This window comes from Chrysochloris asiatica, unplaced genomic scaffold (genome assembly GCF_000296735.1).
Source record: "Chrysochloris asiatica unplaced genomic scaffold, ChrAsi1.0 scaffold00073, whole genome shotgun sequence".
Classification (NCBI taxonomy): domain Eukaryota; kingdom Metazoa; phylum Chordata; class Mammalia; order Afrosoricida; family Chrysochloridae; genus Chrysochloris; species Chrysochloris asiatica.
Window position 1 is genome coordinate 1787031 of NW_006408591.1, and position 22081 is coordinate 1809111.

General features: G+C 38.7%; 1 protein-coding gene across 1 annotated transcript in view; it reads right to left on the bottom strand.

Annotated features, from left to right (window-relative positions):
* Positions 1-22081, bottom strand: part of RNF145 (ring finger protein 145) — an 80435-nt gene that overhangs the window by 23421 nt on the left and 34933 nt on the right. Inside the window, exons 3-5 of the mRNA XM_006864918.1 lie at positions 17501-17592; positions 10516-10751; positions 3513-3688 (exon numbers count right to left, since the gene is read on the bottom strand). Coding sequence (XP_006864980.1) covers positions 3513-3688; positions 10516-10751; positions 17501-17592 — 504 coding nt within the window. The remainder of the gene's footprint in view (positions 1-3512; positions 3689-10515; positions 10752-17500; positions 17593-22081) is intronic.

Sequence of the window (22081 nt, forward strand, 5' to 3'; positions counted from 1 at the left end):
TTGTAAAGGTAGAAGTTTTGTAACAAAAATGGGGAGTGGTTAATCTTACAGTCCAGAAACAGAGGATCCTAGGACCATCAAGGGAGAAGAGCACAAGTGGAGTGCATGACCCTATCCAGAGAAGCAACGACACTAGAGGTGGATGCAGAGATGAGGACATGGAGAGAGGGAGCAGCTTAGGACTCTGGACTCCTGGAAAGAGATGGACTGGGTGCTGGCAGCCCGGAGGCAGGCTAGCAGAATGTGCCCTTTGGGTTGTTCAAATTATTATATATTCCTGAATATTTTTGTGTACCCCCCCCCCCCACCCCCCCCCCAAAAAAAACACAAACCAGAGGGAATGGAAGCAAATACTGTTGAGTGCATAGGATCAAACATGATGATTCACAGAGGAGATTGTAATCATTGCAATGAAACGATGGTGTCAAGTCAATGTTCTCCCATGTAAACTATCACTCAGTTCACAATAAAACTTAAAAACAAACAAAAAAGCTCCACATAAACATCATTATTTACACAGAAATAAATAACTATAAAATTTGGTGATTGGTCTTTAAAATGTGTTTCATTTTAATTATCAATTAAATGCATGCTCGTAGATGTTATTTATTAATTAAAAGTATTATCAGAAAATACAAAATCTGACTCAGTATCAGTATATTTAGTCTTGTTGTTGCTATTGTCAAGTGCCGTCATGTCAGTTTCCACCCAAAGTGACTCTGTATAGGATTTCTGAGAGGCTGTGAGCTTGAACTTTCAACCTTGAGGTTCAAACCAACCTTGCAATCGAGTGTGCCACACCAAAAGGCATTATCACCCCATGTCATTTTTATACTATTACTGTACACAGTTCCTCATCAATGTTATGTAACTCCTTTACTGATATGTAACTTTGTGTAATGGCTTAAAGTTTAACAAGCAATAAGCTTCTTTAAGAGAGTCTAAACTGCACATCTGTTTTGGAAGAAGTGCAGCCAGAGTGCTCCTTGGAGGCCAGGATGGCTAAGCTCCGTCTCTCATAGTTTGGACATACTGTCTGTAAAGAACAGTCACTGGAGAAGGATGTCATGCTGGGTAAGATGGAGGGTCAGAGAAAAAGAGGAAGACCCCCAACGAGATGGATCAGTCAGGTGGCATCATTGATGGCAAAAAATGTGGCAGCGGTAGTGAGGTTGGCCCAGGATCGGACATTGTTTCGTTCTGCTGTGCACGGGGTCGCTATGAGTCAGTTCTGACTCGATGGCACCTGACAACAACAAACTGCACATCCCCTACACTACTTAGCGTACAATTTCTGTCATACTGGGTAACAAAAACAACGGATGTAATAACTAGAACTAAGTGGTCTTTAACATTTACCCTCCTTTATTTACCTTTAAGGATAAAATTTCATTGTTGTCTTTTAAAGTGACTATGAATCAGAGTTCTGTTGTGGTGCTGGAGGATAAGCACTAAACTGCTAACCACAAGAACAGTGGTTCAATCCCAACAACTGCTCCTAGGAAATTCTATACAGGGTGGCTGAGTCAGAAACCCCTGGACAGCACTTAAGCACATGTGTCAGAGAACCAAAGTGTATACTCATATGCTAGGTTCAGAGGGATTTAGAAGATTCAAATTCAGAGTGGAAAAAACCGATAAATGTTGACTCTCGCACAAGTTTACTAAAAGACACTGAAGTAATAAAGAAGTCAAATGATGAAACATTTTTAAAAAACTAAATCTTAAAAAGCAAATCTTGGAATTTCTCCCGGTCAAACATATATCCAGTTTGCATTCATTTGACTCTTTAAATTGTTATGTTAGGTGCTGTGGATTTGGCTCCAACTCATAGTGGCCCGACGCACAGAATGAAACACTGCCAGGTCCCGCAACATCCTAACAATCACTACACTTGTGCCCATTGCTGTTGTCATTGTCAATCCATCTCACTGGGGTCTTCCTCTTTTTTGCTGACCATACCAAGCATGATGTCCTTTTCTCCAGGGACTGATCCCTCCTGATAACATGTCCAAAGTATGAGAGATGAAGTCTCATCTTCCTGGCTTCTGAGGTGCATTTTGGCTGTACTTCTTCCAACATAGATTTGTTTATTCTTCTGGAAATCCACAGTACTTTTAATATTCTCTAAACCGTAACTCAAATGCATCAATTCTATGGTCTTCCTTATTCACGATCCAACTTTCACATGCTGAAAATACCACGACTTGGGTTAGGTGCACCTTGTCCTCAAACTGACATTGTTGGCTCTTGAACACTTTAAAGCCTTGCACAGCAGATCTGCCTAATGCAGTATGTCGTGTGATTTCTTGACTGATGCTTTCATGAGGGTTGATAGTGGATCCAAGCAAAATGAAGTCTTTAACAATTTCAAACTTTTCTCCATTTATCATGATGTTATTAACTGGTCCAGTGGTGAAGATTTTTGTTTTGTTTACATTGAGGTGCAACCTACACCAAAGGCTGCGGTCTTTAATCTTCATCAGTACATATTTTAAGTCCTCTTCACTTTCAATAAATAAGGTTGTATCATCTGCATACCACAGGTTACTATGAGTCTTCCTCCAATCCTGATATCACATTCTTCTTCATATAACCCACTTCTCAGATAATTTGCTCAGCACAGACCGAGTAAGTATGATAAAGAATACAACCCTGGCACACATCTTTCCTGACTTTAAGCCATTCAGTGGTCCCTTTTTCTGTTCAAACAACTGCTTCTTGGTGTATGTACAGGTTCCTCAGGAGCACAATTTAGTGTTCTGGAATACCCATTCTTTTCAATGTTGTCCATAGCTTGACTCTCAAAATAAATAAATTTAAAATATGAGAGCAAAATGAAAGAGTATGTGTAAGTCACAGGTTTGGGACTCAAGTTTGAGTTTCAGCTCTATTTTTGCAATGTCACCTGAACAAGTTATTCTCTGCGGTACATTTACTTTCCTCAACTATACAATGCTAGTGACAATCACAGCACCCAACCTCTCACATTTTTATAAAAATTAAATGTGAGGCAAAGCATTTAGTACTACTATGTTCAATATTGAATAAATGGTAGTCATTTTTAATAATATATTTGTATCTAATTGATCCAATAATTTAAACTGAAACACTTATTTTTAAAATTTGCTATGTATATTTCTCTAACTCATTTACTAGCACCCCTGGTCCACAGTACAGGGAAAATGTACCACCGTTATTACTCTAATTTGTCTGCATATAACACATCCACGAAAAACAATAAGCATACACATACAATGCACATGGCATGTGTAGGAAATTAACAAGTGAAAGAGTTACAGTTGGGAAAAAAAAACATATAATGCACATGTGTATTATTTGTGTAAAAATATGTCATAGTAATATCTCCCTGTATTGCTAAATCTGAATTAAGTCCTATCTCAATTCAAGATGAAGTGACTAATAGACGTGATATGCAAAATTTACTATTTCTTGATCAAAGTTTTACCTTCTTACAGTTATAAATAGTACTATACACTCTTTTTAATTACCTTGTCAGAAAAAGGAAAAGAAGCCTCTCACGTGATGCAGGCTGATCTCGAGTACTGAAATAGGAGTAAATCTGGAGAGCAAATAAAACAAGCCAGAAAACCATAAATAGAACAGGAACTACCAGTTGATTCCACAAGGACATTCCCAAGGCTAGAAGGCCATATACCTCCACTACCTGAATAAAAAAATAAGATTAGATCAGTTTTCGCAGGCAAACACAGGATATTGCTTCAAAAAACACATTTAAACAGGTAAGAGTATAACCTAAAGTATCTAAAGACAAACATTAACTTGATTTTGCAAATTATTTCAGCGAAATGACTTCAAAATTAGCTGCATACATATAGTTAGTAAATAGCCCATTTTAAAATGTACAGATTTTTCTTTGACATATACTCTTCTGATGGCAAAAGTAAAATGCTCTAATAGTTCAAACCAAGGTCACAGCTGAAGCAAAACTGGCAGACAGCAGAGTTTGGTTTCTGGGTGGTACAAACAGTTACTGTGCTCGGATGCTGACTGAATGGCTGCAGCTTTCACTTCAATCAGAGATATCTCCAGAAAATGACTGAGGATCTAACAGTTCCCAAAAACCAGCCATTGAAAACCCTATGGAGTACAGTTCTACTCTGCCACACATAAGGTTCCCAGAGTCAGAACTGACTCCACAGTCTCTGGGTTTTTTGTTTTGTTTTAGTGAAATCACATTTTAAATAAGATTGTTGTTGTCAATTCACAGTGACTCCATGTGACAGAGTGGAACTGCTATAATCTTTATAGGAGCAGACAGTCAGACGTTTCTCTCATGGAGCAGCAACTGGATGGGTTCAAACTGCCAACCTTTTCCAGACAGCAGCAGAGTGCTTATAAGCATACTGTAAACAGGGCTCCTTTGAATGAGATTATCTACTGCCATCAAGCCAATCTTGAGTCATACTACTCAATGTACTACAGTATCTGAGGCTATACATTTTTATGGGAGCAGAAAGTTTCCTCTTTCTCCCATGGAGTGACTGGTGGATTGCTAACCTTTAGGTTAGCAGCCCAATAGGTCACCTATTATGCCACCAGGGCTCCTTTGAAATGAAATTTAGTCACTAGCAAAACTAGCCTATATTTAAAGGTGGCTTGAGGAGATCTGGTAAACACAAAATCTTATCAGTGATGAGGACAAGGGGGCTAGGAAAAAAAGATGAACTTTTAAAGGTTTACTCAGGAATGTCATAAATCAAGAAAGGGTCAATAAGACACTAAAACATTTACTACATTTAATCACTGAAGAGATTTCCTCTACTGTGATGCAAAAATGAAAACAACCCCATAAAAAATGCTTTATTCTTGCTCCTTTGTTGTTGTTAAGTGCCAGAGTCAGTACTGACCCATAGCAACCTTATGTACAGCAGAACGAAACACTGCCCGATCCTGGGCCAACCTCACTACTGTTGCCACACTTGAGTGCATCAATGCTGCCACTTGATCAATCCATCTCGTTGGGAGTCTTCCTCTTTTTCTCTGACCCTCCTCCTTACCAAGCACGATATCCTTCTCCAGTAATTTGGTCCCTCGTGACAGTATGTCCAAAGTATGAGAGATGAAATTTGGCCATCTTGGCCTCCAAGGAACACTCTGGCTGCACTTCTTCCAAAATGGATCTATTGGTTCTTTTGGTAGCCCATGGCACTTTCAATATTCTCCTCCAACACCATAACCATACCTCAAAGGCATCAATTCTTCTACGGTCTTACTTATTCACTGTCCAGCTTTCGCATGCATATGAGATTACTGAAAACACCATGGCTTGGGGTAGGCACACCTTAGTCCTCAAGGTGACATCTTGTGCAGCAGACTGGCCTAATGCAATACGTCATTTGATCTACTGACTGCTGCTTCCGTGAGTGTTGATAGTTGATCCAAGAAGAATGAAGTCCTTGAAAACTTCAATCTTTTCTCCATTGATAAGAATGTTGTTTATTGCTCCAGTGGTGAGGATTCTGTTTTCTTTACATTGAGATGTAATCTATACCGAAGGCTGTGTTCTTTGATCTTCATCAGTAAATGTTTTAAGTCGTCTTCACTTTCAGCAAGCAAGGCTGTATCATCTCCATATCACAGGTTGTTAATGAGTCTTCCTCCAATCCTGATGCCGTGTTTTTCTTCACATAACCCAGCTTCTGGGATTATTTGCTCAGCATACAGGTTGAATAAGTATGGTGAAAGAATATAACCCTGTCGCACACCTTTCTTAATTTTAAAACATTCAGTGTTCCCATGTTCTGTTCAAACAACTGCCTTTTAATCCAGGTACAGATTCCTCATTAGTACAATTAAGTTGTTCTGGAATTCTCATACTTGGCAATGTTGTCCATAGCCTGTCATGATCAACACACGAAAGCCTCTGCATAGTCAATAAATCATAGGTAAACATCTTTCTGATATTCTCTGCTTTCAGCCAAGATTCATCGACATCAGCAATGATGTCCCTCATTCCCCAGCCTCCTCTGAGTCCTGCTTGAACCTCTCTGTCAATGTTATGATTGTAGCCATTTCTGTATTACCTTTAGCAAAACTTTACTGGCACGGGATATCAAAGAGATTGTCCAATGATTTCTGCATTCTGTTGGGTCACTTCTCTTTGGAATGGGCACTAATATGGATCTCTTCCAATCAGTCAGCCAGATAGCTGTCTTACAAATTTCTAGGCAGAGATGAGTGAGTGCCTGTGTTGCCTCAGTTTCTTGAAATATTTCAATTTTGATTCCAACAATTCCTGGTGCCTTGTTCTTTGCCAGATCCTTCAATGCACCTTGGACTTCCTCCTTCATTATCATTGGCTCTTGATCATATGCTACCTCTTGAAATGGTTGAACATGAACCATTTCCTTGTACAACATTGACTGTGCATTCCTTCCATCTTCTCTTGATGCTTTCTGCATCATTCAATAATTTTCTCAGAGAATCTTTCAGTAACGAAAGTCAAGGCTTGAATTTTTTCTTCAGTTCTCCCAGCTTGAGAAATGCTGAGCGTGTTGTTCCTTTTGGTTTTCTGATTCCTGATCTTTGCACATTTTATTGTAATAGTTGGCTTTATCTTCTCAAGCTGATCTTTGAAATTTTCTTTTCAGTTCTTGGACCTCCTCATTTCTTCCATTTGCTTTAGCATCTCTACAATGGAGAAGATGTTTCAGTGGCTCTTCTGACATCCATTCTGACCTTTTCCTTCTTTCTTGTCTTCTCAATGACTTTATGCTTTCTCATGTATGATGTTCTTGATATCATCCCACAACTCTTCCGGTCTTTGGTCTTTAGTGTTTAATGTATCAAATCTGTTCTTTAGATGATTTCTAAATCCAGGTGGGATATATTCAAGGTCATATTTTGGCTCTCATGGACTTGTTTGCATTTTCTTCAGCTTGAGTTTGAATTTGCATGTGAGTAATTGATAATCTGTTTCAGTCTGTGCCCGGCTTGTTTTCACTGATGATATGCTAGTTTCCCATCATCTCTTTCTGCAGATGTAGTCAATTTGATTTCTATGTATTCCATATGATGAGGTCCATGTGTATAGTCGTCTCTTATGCTGGCTAAAGAAGGTATTTGAAATGAACAAATCATTGGTTTTGCAGAATTTTATCATGCGTTCTCCAGCATCATTGGTATCACCAAGGCCATATTTTCCAACTACTGATCCTTCCTCTTTGCTCCCAACCTTTGCATCACAATCACTGGTAATGATCAATACATTTTGATTGCATGTTTGATCAATTTCAGATTGAAGAAGTTTGTAGAATTCTTCTATTTCATCCTCACTGGCTTTAGTGGTTGGTGTGTAAATTTGAATAATAGTGGTATTAACTGGGCTTCCCTGCAGGCGCATGGGTATTGTCCTATCACAGACAGTGTTGTACCTCATGACTGATCTGGATATGTTCTTTTTAACGATGAATGTAACAACACTATTATTCTTCAATTTGTCATTCCCTGCATAGTAAACCATGTGGTTGTCAGATTCAAAATGGCCAATACCCGTCCATTTCAGCTCACTAATGCCTAAGAAATCGATGTTGATGCGTTCCATTTCATTTCTGACAATGTCCAATTTTCCTACATTCATACTTTGTACATTCCATGTTCCGATTTTCAATGGATGTTTATAGCTGTTTCTCTTCATTTTGAGTTGAGGCCCATGAGCAAATGAAGGTCCTGCGGGCTTTTCTCCCATGAGCTTTACTCCATTCGCATTATCATTATCAACTCTACTTTGAGGAGGCAGCTCTTCCCTAGTCGCATTTTCAGTGCCTTCCAACCTGAGGGACTCATTATCCGGCACTATATCCGACAGTGTTTCTCTGCTATTCATAAGGTTTTCAGTGACAAAAGATTCGGAAGTAGCTCGTCACTCTTTCTTCCTAGTCTGTCTTTGTCTGGAAGCTCATCTGAAACCTGTCCACCATGGGTGTCCCTGCTGGTATTTAAAATACCAGTGGCATAACTTTAAGAATCATAGCAACTCACAAGCCTCCACAGTATGACAAACTGACAAATAGGTCTGTCAATCTGTCTTGCTCCTACAGGTTGGTTTATCAAGCAACTTCCTGATTTATTTTGTTGCCAAGTACAGTACGCCAAGTAACAGGAAAAATCATAGTTTTACAATGTTTATTAATGCGTCAGAAATAAAATAGGAGATATCTAGTTTATAAAACAATTTCATGACACTGATTAGTAGGAATCAAGTCCCATGATCTGACTAAATCTAAGAATATAAATACAACCAAGCTTCTAGCTTTAAGTCAGGAACCAGACCCTGGTAACACAATGTTCTGCCAGAAGTCCAGATAACCCTAACCTAAGCAACCAACTGGTCTTGTTGCAATCTCTTAATGTGACACCAGATGTTTCAATATAGTTAAATTACTTCCCTGATTAAGTCATAAAGAAGTTCTATTATCTGTATTATGTTTTCTAACAAGAGCCCTGGTGTGGTGCTGTCAGATAAGCACAGGACTGCTAACCCAAAGGCCAGCTGCTCAAACCCACCAGCCACATCTTGGGAAACCTAGATAGGATCACAATATTTTAACTGGCTATGTATCTTTCACCAAATCATTGGTCAATAGTGCAGCCAAATGTACCGCCATTAGGCAAAACTGAATGAAGTTGTATCTTAATTAAACATGAGTTACTACACTATAAATGACAGAAATAATTTGCAAAACATAAAATTCTTTGATCAAAGTTTATCTAGATTATTATCAAGCAACCAAGATCTTTAAGCATAAATAGTGTGACTTTTAAAATTATCCTATACTTAAAATATTTCCATGTGTAAAGCAAATCTTGGGTCTACAAACAATTTAGTCATAATTAACATTTGATTTTCCTAACTAGAAAATATTAAAAGAAATTTGCCTAACTAGCTGCATAAATTATTAGGAAAGGCAAAGTGATCATTGGAAGTTAGAGAATACTTTCTACTTTCTTGGCTAAGGAATAGACAACTAAAATACAGGTATACAGAGTTAACATTGGTTCATACAGGCCTGAACCCATACACGTCCGAGCATGCTCTCACATAAAGTTTTGTTTGCTTTAAAGAGAAAGTTCCTTTCTTTTGCTTATTTTCTCTTAAAGGTTTTAAAGACCCCATACCCAGACCCTTGCAGCACTGGACTACAGGGCATCCAGGTAAGTGAGACAGAGGACATGGCTCTGGGTCTAGACTCCTGGGCTTTGTTCAGTGGACAGCAGCAGTATGGGCTTAGGCTGCTCAGATGGAACAGTGGGCGGAGGTGGGTGCCCTGGAACCTTCCTAACTCGTTCTTTTTGCTCTGCTCCTGCCACAGCCACTGCCAGCTCTCATTCCTCTGGCTTCTGCTAGCAGCTCCAGCAGCAGCAGTGAAAAGGACCAGAAGCAGGCTCCCATAAGTTTCTTAATAAGGTGTTAGAACAAAGTACAAATCACATAATGTCCTATTTTATAGAATGGCTCACCAATGCTAAGGGACACTTATCTAATACATGACTGTTTCCATTTCTTGCCCATACAATTCTTCATAATTTCACAAACTGGTTAATGCATAATTCATTTTCAACCTAGTGATATATGACTGTTGTGGTAACCCAGTCAATCCCATTTACAGTTCAGAGCTATCCAACTTTCCAGTTTTAAAAATTACATAAACATAGGGAAGAAACTGTATGCACAGGAATGTATCAGAACAAAAGTCAGGATCTGCCATCTAGGTATATTCACCTCTATTTCCAACAAAACCTCCTGAAAGTATCTTGTTTTGCCAGGTCTCACAAGTTTTCTACCTTTGACAGGATGCAGTCTTACCACTTTTCTATCCTAGTAGCATCACTATGGAGTACTGGAGTGGCACCACAGGATAAGCACTTGATCACAAGGTTGGTTTGAACTACAAGGCCAGAGGTTCAAACCCACCAGTCACTCCTTGGAAACCCTAGACAGGTTCATTATGAGTCAGAACTGATTCAAAGGCACTTAAACAACAAACAATAACAGGATCACTAAGAGTCGGAAGCAACTTGAGGGCACTTAACAACAAAAGTACAAAATATTTTAGTTTTTCATCTCTGTGAGGTTTCTTCCTTACACAAGTTCTGGTTTGCACAGGTTGTACTGTCTTTTCACCTCTATCACATAGTTAACATATACTACACTTATCTTCCTGGCACAGAACCAGAAGCTTTATGTGCATTAACTATTTAATTCTCACAGCAGCCCAGAGTGATGGTTAAATGATTATTCCAAGGACAGCTAGTAAACAGAAACACCACAACATGAACCCAGATGGCTTCCCTCCAGAGAATTTACTGCCTCTCAAAGGAGCTTCACAAGGCATCTCACATGAAAATCTTAGTTAAAAATAATTGCTACTTTCAAACTGTAAAACAGGATGTTACCACAATTACGACTGTGAAAACAAACTGAACTTAAACCTTTAATGTACTTGATTGTCATGTGGTTACCAGTCTTACCTGAACCAATTCTCTATATGCAGACTTAGCAAGATTAAAAGGTACTAAGAGATTTGACCCAAGAAAATACAGAACTTCTAATCCAGTAAAAATCATAGCAAATTTGTTGATGATAACAATTGTCTCCAGAGGCACAAGGCAGAGTCTTGCTAGCAGAGGAAGCATGTGAGCAGAAAAGAGCCAAATCTGCTTTGTTTTCATGACACAGGAGCATAAAGTACACACCACCAGCTGACCTACAGAGAGAACACACAAGCCATGAGCATTTAGGATCCACAAAAAATAACAAACAAAAAACACTGTTTACAAAGATGATGATAGCTTTATCAGTAGTCGAGGAGGCTGTTTTGTGGCGCTGCAGGATAATGCACTGTACAGCAATGTTGGAGATTCAAACCCACCAGCCGTTCTTTGGAAACCTTCTAAAGGGTCGCTATTAGTTGGAACCAACTCCATGGCACTTAACAACAACTCAGTTTGGATAATATTTTAAATAACAGTTTAGCTTCATCTGACCATAATTATACATTCACATGCTCTCTGATGTACACAAAACACTCAGGAATATACAACCATTTAAACAGCCAAAGGGCACATTCTGCAAGCGAGCATCCTGGCCGCCTGCACACAGCCTTTCTCTTTCCATGGGTTTGGAGTTCTCAGCTGCTCTCTCTCTCCATGCCATCACCTCTACCTCCAACTCTGGTGTCATAATGTAAAGCTAACGTTCTCCCACGTAAACTATCACATAATTCACAATAAAAACTAAAAAAAAAAAAAAAAATTCCAAGTATCCTATAGCAAAGAAAATAAATCTGTGAACTTAGTTGTTTCAACAATCTATGCAAAATTCTGCTGATTTCCCACAACAAAAAAACTGACTCTCATCAATTTTGCTTTAAAGAGCTAAGATTTCAATTTTGATGCTTGTTTTATAATAAAAGCTATAATGATAAATTAGTAAATGAAAAGATGTCATAACATTTAATGATCAGAAAACAAATATTGCAATAAATGTTGTAACATCTCTAACATGTTATTATTAAAAATATTTCTATTCTTTGCTTTTACCAAAAAAACTATAAAAACATCAAACAGGTATAAACAATATATATATATTGGGGGGAAAAAGGAGACAACTATAACAAAAGTAGAATTCAGAGAAAACAAGCTCTTGAAAATCCAAAATACACAGCAGAAACAGAAATACAATAGAGGGATTCAGCAGCAAACTCAGAAAGCAAAACAATTTAAAAACAAAACAAAAACCAGAGAGATTGTAAAAGGTCATGAGAGGCCATCTTAGGTGAAGCTATTGGTCTCTCCATGTTCAAGAGGAAAGAAGAGGGAATCAATTAGTCCAACAGACTAATGGAACATATGAGCATCAGTCTCCACGACACTAAGACCAAAAGAATTAGATGACGACCAGTTACCACTACCAACTGCTCTAAAATGGATTACACTGGAAGGTCCTGAAGAGAGCAGCAAAAGAAGTAAAACTGAAAATAAAAATTATGACCAAACAAAAAAAGTATTAAGATCGGACTTACTGGTCAGAAGGAAATTGGAGGAACCTGAGACTATGGCCCTTGAATACTCTTCAGATCTGAAAAGGAACTAAGTCACCTTCATGGCCTAATTTTCAGCCAAGCAATAGACAGGCATATAGAAGGAGACCAGTCGCTGGAGAAGGATATCATGTTTGGTAAAGTGGAGGGTCAGAGAAAAAAAGAGACAAAGACCCCCAATGAGATGGATTGGCCAAGTGGCAGCATCAATGGACTCAAGTGTGGCAACAGTAGTGAGGCTGGCCCAGAATTGGGCAGTGTTTCGTTCTGCTGTGCATAAGGTCGCTATAGGTCGGTACCGATACAATGGCACCTAACAACAACAACAATACTAGTAAGGTATGCTCACCATGGAATGGTCAGTTATTCAAAATCAAAAGGGTATCATTTACCTAAGGACAAAGTTGAGAAGGGATGAGAAAGAGGCTGGAAAGAAATAGGAACCACAGGGAGGCAGCAGGGTAACTCTTGTTACATGGAGGGAATTGCAATCATTGAGAGGAAGCAAACTGTATGAGTTGTTGAATGCAAAACAGATGATCTTGTCTGTAAACTTTCACTCAATTCACAATAAAAAGTTAAAAGAAAAAATAAATCCAGTTGCCATTAAGTCAAGCCCCAATCCCTCAGTGCCAAAAAAAAAAAAAAAAAACAAAAAAAACAGATAAAGAGAGGAGGAAAATATTAAGAAGATTAGGGGATCAATGTTCTTGCTATTCACTATCATCAAGTCAGTTCCAACAATCCTGTTTAGAGTTTCTGAAGCAGTAAATCATTGTACAAGCAGAAAGCCTCATCTTTCTCCTGAGGCGAAGCTGGTGGACTTGAACTGCCAACTTTGTGGGTTGAAGTCCAGTCCTGATCCTAAAGAGCTACCGTGCTCCCGGGGGTCCAAATCCAAGCATCAGGGTTTTTCAGACAGGGACAAAAAAACAGCATAACTAGAGTTGAAAGAGGCTTCTAGGGAGCAGGGAGGGGGCCAGAAAGAAAAGTGTTGAATTTCATCACAAATTGTGGTATTACTTTTAAAAATAAGTGCATACATTTATTTGATTAAAATAGAAGAAGAAATTAGAAAGTAAAAACATTGAAAGAAATACAGGGCTTTTAACATCTGGAAATGTTTAAAGTTAAGAATGATTAGAAAATTTCATTCTGGCATATCTTAGGTTTCACTGTTCTCATAGCTAAGTTATTTAAGTTTCCTTGTTCCATGTGAGGTAAACTTCCTCTAAGCATTGCAAATTTCCTTAAATCTATGCCAGCACAAGCAGTGCTCAGCTCTGGGGTTACAGACTTCATTTGTCTTCTTCCATGGAAGAATATGACTCATATGATACGATCTCTTTAGATCCTCTTATGTGAAAGAAGGAAGGAGTCATATTACTAAGTGGAAAGCTCCCCTGCAGCTCTAGAAAAATACAACGTGACTTATTTATCCCAGCAATTTTGAGTAAATCAAAATCACAATGTACTAATTGGGTTACAGGATTCTACGATTAGAAACAGCTACAAAGTATACAACCCTATGAAATGATGACATTCATATTATGAATTTTTCATTAAGAATTCATAAAAGACATGGTAGGAAAGAGTTATTTTAAAAACAAGGCAAGCTATTTTAAAATCAAAGCAAGCTACTTTAAAATCAAAGCTGGGGGGAAAAAAACCCCAAAACACATGTTTATGGATATTGTTTAATTTCCAAAGAAATTAGTATTAGTTGAGTAAATAGTAGGCATAGACTACCATAGTTACTGACAGAAAAAATTTACACTTCAGAGTTACACTAAGTTGTTGCTGTTAAGTGCTGTGGAGTCCGTTCCAACTCATAGTGTCCCTATATAGGGTTTCTGAGAAGCAGCTGGTGGGTTTGAGAAACCAATCTTATAGTTAGCAATCCAGTGTTTATCTTAAAGCGCCACTTCTTTCACAAAATAAGAGTACTTTACAAGCTTTCTAGCCTAGTAAAATATGTTCATAATTAAACGTTATAATCATTAAATACACTAATTCACAGGATGGGGAGGCATGTGGCTCTTTAGGATAAGAACTAGACTGCTAACCATAAGGTTCACAGTTTTAAGCCACCAGTTGCTACATGGGAGAATGATGAGGCTTTCTGCTCCTGTAAATATTTATAACCTCGGAAACCCTAGTAGTTACATTTTAAAAAGTAAAGACAAAGAATGAAATTAATTTAACAATATATTGTATGTACCACTTAAAGAAAAGCGTTGGACTCCTAACTACAAAGTCAACAGCTCAAACCCACCAGGTGCTCCTCGGAAACAGGTTGCTATGTGTCAGAACTAACTAGACAGCACTTAACAACACAAACATATCCCAAACATAAACACTTACTCTATGTAAAAAAATGGAGACACCTTGCATTCTTTATGGTACTAAGTCTTCAAAACCAAGTATGTGTATGACATTTGTAGCACATCTTCATTTGCAATAGCCAAATCTCAAAGTGCTAGAGAACAAACAAGATGGCGGATCGGGTGGATGTATAGCAGAGAGCTCCGCCAACAACAACACAGAATACCCGACCAAGCAGGTTCAGGGGATGGTCCCAGAACTCTGAACCACATATAAAGGAATACTTAGAAGGTTGGAAGGCTCACAGCTGGGGGAGTTTGTGGCAGAAGCAAGAAATCTATTGCTTTCTAGTCCAGGACGCTCGGCTGCTCCAGGAACCGCATTCTTGGGTGAGACCATGTGGGAAAAGAATCAGAGCGGCCACAGACGCCTGGCAGAACCGCTTAGATAAAGGAAGAAGAGTGAAAAAGGAAGCCCATTTCCTGATCACATCTACCTGGAGGCATTCAGAAAGCATAAAAAATACCAAAATACACACCCATCTAAGTATTAAGGCCACAGATAACCCCTGAAGATGCCCAAAAAACAGAAGCAGACGACCAAAACTGCACATGTCCAGAAACGAGATAAAGTGACAGAGGCAAATGAGCTGGAAGGAGACCTATACTCCATACTGGAAGATGGGCAGGCTTTGGAAATGCCTGAGAAGGAATTCCTAAAAATGATTATAAAAGGTATCAAAACACTATAAAATGCAGTTGAGAAAAAGAAGGAAGAAATCAGGAAAGCGCTACAGGAACAATCAAGTAAGATAGATAGAACATTGGAAACAATTCAAAACCTACAGAAAGAGGTACAAACGATTAATAATAGAATATCAGAAATGGACAACACATTGAAAGGGCAAAGGAATAGAACTGAAGAGATAGAAGCTAGAACTAGTAAGCTAGAAGATAAACCTCTCAACACTACTAAGATAGAAGAACAAATACAAAAAAGGATAAAAAAATCTGAAGAAAGCCCAAGATTCATGCTGGATAACATGAAGAGGAATAACATAAGAATTATTGGCATTCCAGAACAGGAACAATCACACAAGCCCACAGAGGAGATAGCTGAAGAGCTTCTGGAAGTAAATTTTCCTAACATCCTGAAAAGTGAAAAGATAAGCATTCAAGAAGCTCAAATCTCAAAGTGCTAATGTGAAATGTTGCAGATATTCAAGGCCTGAGCTAAATCAACACCTATCCAAAGAATCCCTGACTCATAGGCCAACCTATGTGCCAACCTCTCCAGGAAGTCCACCACTTACCATATTTTTTTAAAAAAATAATATGCACATTCTATGTTTGTTTGACAACTGTTCCCTCCCCAGGAGATACTGCTGTAAGCGCTGCTATGTCATTATTATGCTGCTAATAAAATGAAATTTAAAAAACTAGCAGAGCAAGTTTACAAAAATATCTTCTGGAGGGAAGAAGCTACTGGCAAACAAACAGAAAGCATGTTCTATTTGCATAAAAATACAGAATTCTTTAAGATGTGAAGGTGTGGGGAGAAAGTTCAAAGAAAACAGCTCTCCCTGAAGAACCTCTCCAGTCTCAACAGGATGAGTTTACAAGTCACAAAACAGGTTTCTCTCACTACCTCTTTTACAACTCTAGTATGATAGCGACTGTTATCTACCTCACTTTAGAATGTATCTGTATCACCTTTGGGCCTCAGCCAACATTTCTATTTTTAACATTCTGCTTGTTGATTATTTCATCAATCATGCTACAGTTCCTGAGGTTCCTGACAAGGTATTTGTATATCTTATATACAAATACTATATAGAGTGATGACTTTCTACAATAGATGCCAGACATTACACATTTCATTGTCATCTTGTAAATAGGCTTTATTTAAAAATGTATCTTCTCAAACTCTGAAGATATCCTTAAAAAAAAGAAAGAAAGAAGCACCTATAGGATATGCTGTTAGTTGCTGTCAAGCTGATGCCAACTCATGACAGCCCCATGTTTATGAACAGAACTGACTCATAGGGTTTTCAAGGCTGTGACTTTTTATAATCAGATTGTCAGGCTTGTCTTTTACCAATTGTTGTTGCTGCTGCTAAGTGCTGTCCAGTTGATTCCAACCCACAGCGATCCAGTGTAGGGTTTCCAAGAAGTGGCTAGTTGAGTTTGAACCACTGACCCTTGCAGAGGAGTGCTTATCCTACAGTACCACACCAGGACTCAAACTCTCAACCTTTCTGCTAGTAGTTAAAGTTAAGCACTTAACAATTTCCAACACCTAGCAACTCAAGGTATGTATGTTACTGCTGTTAAATGCCATCAAGTTGGTTCCAACAAATAGCAGCCCTGTATAGGGTTTCCGAGAAATAGCTGGTAGTTTTGAACAGCCAACCTTGCAAATAGGAGAAAAGTGTTTACCCTATAGCGCCACATCAGGACTTCTGAGATATTTATGGTGCTGGTGGTGCTTGTATGCCAGTGAGTCAGTCAGTTCTAACTCACAGCAATCATGTACAGGGTTTCCAAGGCTGTAAATCTTTATGGGAGCATAAAGCCTCCTTTATCTCCTGAAGAGCAACTGGTAGATTCCAACTGCTGACCTTGTGCTTAGCAGCCCAGCTCATAATCCACTACGCTACCAGGGTTCTTTGGAATATATATTGTTGTTATTAAGTGCCACTAAACCAGTTCCGACTCACCGCAACCCTGTGTAGGGTTTCAGAGGAGTGGCTGGTGACTCTGAACCACCGACCTTGTGATTCAAAACAACCCTGCAGTCCAGAGCATTATCCCGCAGCACCACACCAGGACTCCTGGGATATGTACTATTGTTGTTAAGTGTTGTCAAGTCAGTTCTGACTCATAGCGACAAATACATATAGTAAATAACATTTATACGCAGGAAAAAAAGACTAAGAAAATATAACATTTAACCATGGCTGTGTATGGAAAGAATCACCATTAATCACTTTTTAGTTTTCCGGTTTTTGGGTTTTTTAGTGATCAATTTTATAAGAGAGTAAAACTGATTGGCTCCTACCTACATTGCAACTCTTTTACAATGCTTACCTATTAAGGCTGTTGTAAATCGATTCATGGAGAGAGGTTCTAGATACATTGGTCCTTCATAGGCAGACTCCAGTTCACTCCTAACATAGTCCCTAAATAAATGATAAGAATGTATTAGTTATAGATAAAATCACAAATGAGTTTAAAAACTAGCTCACAGCAGCAAAATCTTTAAAATTGTCTTTTTAACTCCATAGTGTATCCTCTCCTTATGTTGTTGTTAGTGCTGTCGAGTTGGTTCTGACCCATAGCAACCCTGTATAGGGTTTCCAAGGAGCAGCTGGTGAGCTTGAACTACCGAACTTATAGTTCAAACAGCTTTGCAGTCTGGGGCATTAACTCACAGCACAACACCAGAACTCCTCTCCAAATAGATACCGTTTAAAATAGGGGCCAGCATAAATCCAGAAAAGTAGAAAGCAAATTGGTGGTTGAGGAGATAGGGGCATGCAAGGAGCAACTGCCTGTTGTTGCTTTGTTGTTGTTGTCTGGTGCTGGCAAGTTGGTTCCGACCCACAGTGACTCCATATAGCATTTCTAAGGAGCGACTGGTGAGCTTGAACCGCTGACCTTGCAGCTCAAATTGACCTTGCAGTCCAGTGCATCGGGGGCAATAAAGGTGTTTCAGAACAAGGTAGATGAAGTGGCTAACCAACACTGTGAATGGTAAACACCAGAAATTGTTCATTCTTAAATAATTAATTTTATGCTATGCAAATTTTACCTCAATTTTAAAAAATGAAAGAGGGGCAGTTACAAGACTTCTGACACGGTAGTGAAAAAAATAAAAGGAGTCCAAAAAAGGGCTGAGAGTATCACACAGCCCTAAAAGAGAAGGGAGGGCAAGGCCTGAAGTTATTAGGGTCCCACTCAGGCCCCACCACATCCTTCGTCTGTTTGGTTTTGTCTCCATATTATGACTATGTTGTAGCATAATTAACAAGTTAATATTATTCTAAAGTTTCTTATTGCTGAGACATTTGTTTTGTACTATTCATACCCTACTGTACTTTACCCTCATTTAAAGCTTCTGTTTTTCCTTAGAGTCTTTACCTTAAATTCAAATTTTACAAATAATTTATAAAGAAAATTAATACTTCTTTGCTTTAACTTTTTATTCAAAAAGATTTTATGGTGTACATAATATGTTGATAGTGCTCTGATAGGCCCTGGAATTAGTGAAGTAAACAAGATACACATCAACACTGCTTTCATGACGTTTAAAATCCAGGAAGGGAAACCTGTATTAAACACTTACCCAACACTTCATTAGTGACATTTGTGGTAGTACCATAAAAAAAATATAGGATGCTGTGGGGGTTTTAAAAGCTTTTAAAAAGATTTGAATGTAACTATTTTCTTTTGCCCTACCACCTTATTTCTTTGTTGTTTTTCTAAAAACTCTCCTCTTAATTTGCTAATCCGTTTCATGAATTTCCATTTCTTTATTTTACCCCTCTGCACCTTCTCCATTACTTGGCAACTTGTTGAGAACCTAGGTCACAAGGGGAGGTCTGCATTCCAGAAGCACATGCAGTCAACCTGCCAGTTATCAGGACAGCAGTCCAATGGTAACTAGTTTCCTCCCATTTGTCCTCACCAGTCAGGCTGCTAACCTGAAGATCAGCTAGTTCAAAACTACCAGAAGTTCCAGGGGAAAGATGAGACTTTCTGCTCCCGTCAAGATTTACAGTCTCTGAAACCCAATACAGGGTAGCTATGAGTTGGAACGGACTCCATGGCACACCACCACCACCACCAGTATCCTAGAGAGCACAAGTGGTTCTGTACGATAAGCACTGGACTGCTAACAACAGGTCAAGGGTTCTCCCACATAAAGATTTACAGTCTCAGAAAATCTATATGGATTCATGAGTCAGAATCTACTTGATGCCAGTCGGTGGGTAGTCCACTATGAAGAATTCCTGATTGGTTCAAATAGTTACTGTAATCAGCTGCTAACCAAAAGGTTGGAAAGTAAAGACTACACGAAGGTGCCTCAGGAGAAAAGCCTGGTGATCGAAAACCCTATGCAGCACAGTTCTACTCTGACACACACAGGCTCACCAGGAGTCAGAGTCAACTCAACGGCAGCCTCTTCTGCTTTGATTCAAATTGTCCTGGGTAGAAAGTATGTAAGATCTATGCAAAGGGTCTCAGAAATAGCCTGCAATTAGAAAAATTCTTGATCGAAAGAGAAACAAAAAACTTATAATAATAAATGTTATTGTTAAGTGCCATCAAGTCTGTTTCCACCCGTGGCAACGCTGTATAGGCTTTCCAAAGAGCAATTGGTGAGCATGAACCATCCACCTTATGGTTCAAAGCAACTTTGCAGTCCAGCACTTAACCCACAGTGCCAAACCAGGACTCCTTATAAAAAATAAGTAACAACAATGCCAAAAAACCCAGGAATTTATCACTTCACAAACAGAAAAAAACAAAAACAAAAATCCCTTGAAACAATCTTCCTTAATCTAGCTCAGTCACTGATAATCCAGGAACAATTTCATTCAGATTTTCAAATAATGATAATTTCAAAGAAATCTAATCTCCATTTACACAGAATGAAGTTATGAGCCCTTCAAATTCTTTTGCAACAAGTGTAAACAAAAGCTCTATCTACAGATTCCAGATAATTGTGATATTCAAATACCTGTATTTTATTGATGAAGCCCGGGTGGTGCTGTGGGTTACGCACTGGATTGTGACCTGCTTCAGCAACTCTCAAGGAGAAAGATGAAGGTTGTCTGTTCCTTTAAACATTTACAGGCTCAAAACCCATAAACAGGGTCATGAGGAGTCTGAATTTACTCCAAGGTAGTGGGGTTTGGCTTGGTCATTTGATGATCTACTGTGTATAAATATGCACATTACCTCAGCACTGTTTTAGAAACTGAATAGTTCACTTGCACAGTCCTAGTGTGGCACTGTAGGATAAGCACTGCACTGCTAATCACAAGGTGAGCAGTTCAAATCCAACAGCCACTACTTAGAAACCCTATAAAGAGTAGCCAAGAATCGAAACCAATTTGATGGCACTTAATTTAACAGTTCATTTGTTGTTTTAGTTGCTCAGTCAATTTCAACTTATTCTCGTCAAACTTGCTAGAGGTAGAAAATGTCAATCCTTAAATTTTTAAATCCTTAAGAAACTATGGATTTCATTTTGGTTGATATAAGGACTGTATTTTCCATTACAAATTCTACTTAAAATTGAGACTGCCCAGAACTAAGAGAGAAAAAGAAAATCTCTACAAATGGGCAAGACCATTATTAATGACAATGTGGTTATGGTTTTTTATTTAAAATACTAAAGCCCTAGTAATTAAAAATTCCTCATTGTATTGTCAGGTTTATAAACTAATACACCAATGTAGTACAGAGTAGAACTGCTCTGTAGCCTATTTTCTGAGGTACCAACGAGTGGGTTTGAACCACCAATATTTCAGCTAGTAGTTGTGTGCTTAGTCATTTGTATCACCCAGGGACTCTGTAGCTCATGCACCCAGGTTTAATTATTTAAATGGTCTCCACCACTTAGCATCTCTCTTCAGCATCTTTCTGTACCCTCTCCCCCATTTTTAGTATGTGGATCTGAAAATGTTAAAAAGAAGTATGTCATTCCGGTCAAAATTAAAAGTTTAGTAGGTGAATGATATAATTCCTTTTAACAATTCTTTTAACTAGCAGTATGGTTCCCATCAGGACAAGGCACGCCTACAGTAAGGTAGACAAGAAGTGTTCCTGGCTGGAGAACTGATGGATCCTGAGCTATTTCTGACTCTGTTCACTTCCCTAAGAAACCCCAGAATCATGAGTATGGTCCACGAGTTCTATGTGGCTACTGCAATGGATTCTTGAACCCAGACAGTGCTGTGGGAGGAATGGTTGGTGTCGTCACAAAGGGTAAAGAAGGGTGAAGAAGAGGCATGTCTGACCTCTGCCTCATAGGAATAGGCCACAAGCTGATTTTGAATTTCATTCTCCTACCAGGAAATAAAAAATGGCCTTCCTATCACCTCAAATGCCAATGGTCCTTAGGGTGCAAAACCCTGATCTAGAGGTTTTAATTATAAAGCTTTAATAAAGTGGAGAGCTAGTTATCTGTATTTTTACATATAAGTAACTCGTGTAAAATGCTTATATATGAAACTATACTTACATGTCTACAAGTTGGGATGAAAACAGTCTTATTTCATCGTTTGAAATTCAGCTCTAATGTGACTTTAAATTAAATCTCATACACACAACACTGGTGTATTAGTTCATAAATCAGACAATAAAACGAGGAATTTGAGAATGTTGTTGCTGTTGTTAGGTGCCACCGAGTCAGTACGGACTCATAGCAGCCCTACACACAGAACAACAAAACACTGCCTGATCCTGGGCCAACCTCACTACTGTTGCCATGCTTGAGTCCATCGATGCTGCCACTTGGCCAATCCATCTTGCTGGGGATCTTCCTCTTTTTCTATGAACCTCCACCTTGTCAAACATGATATCCTTCTCCAGTGACTGGTCCCTCCTGACAATATGGCTGAAGTTTGAGAGACGAAGTTGGGCCCTCTTGGCCTCCAA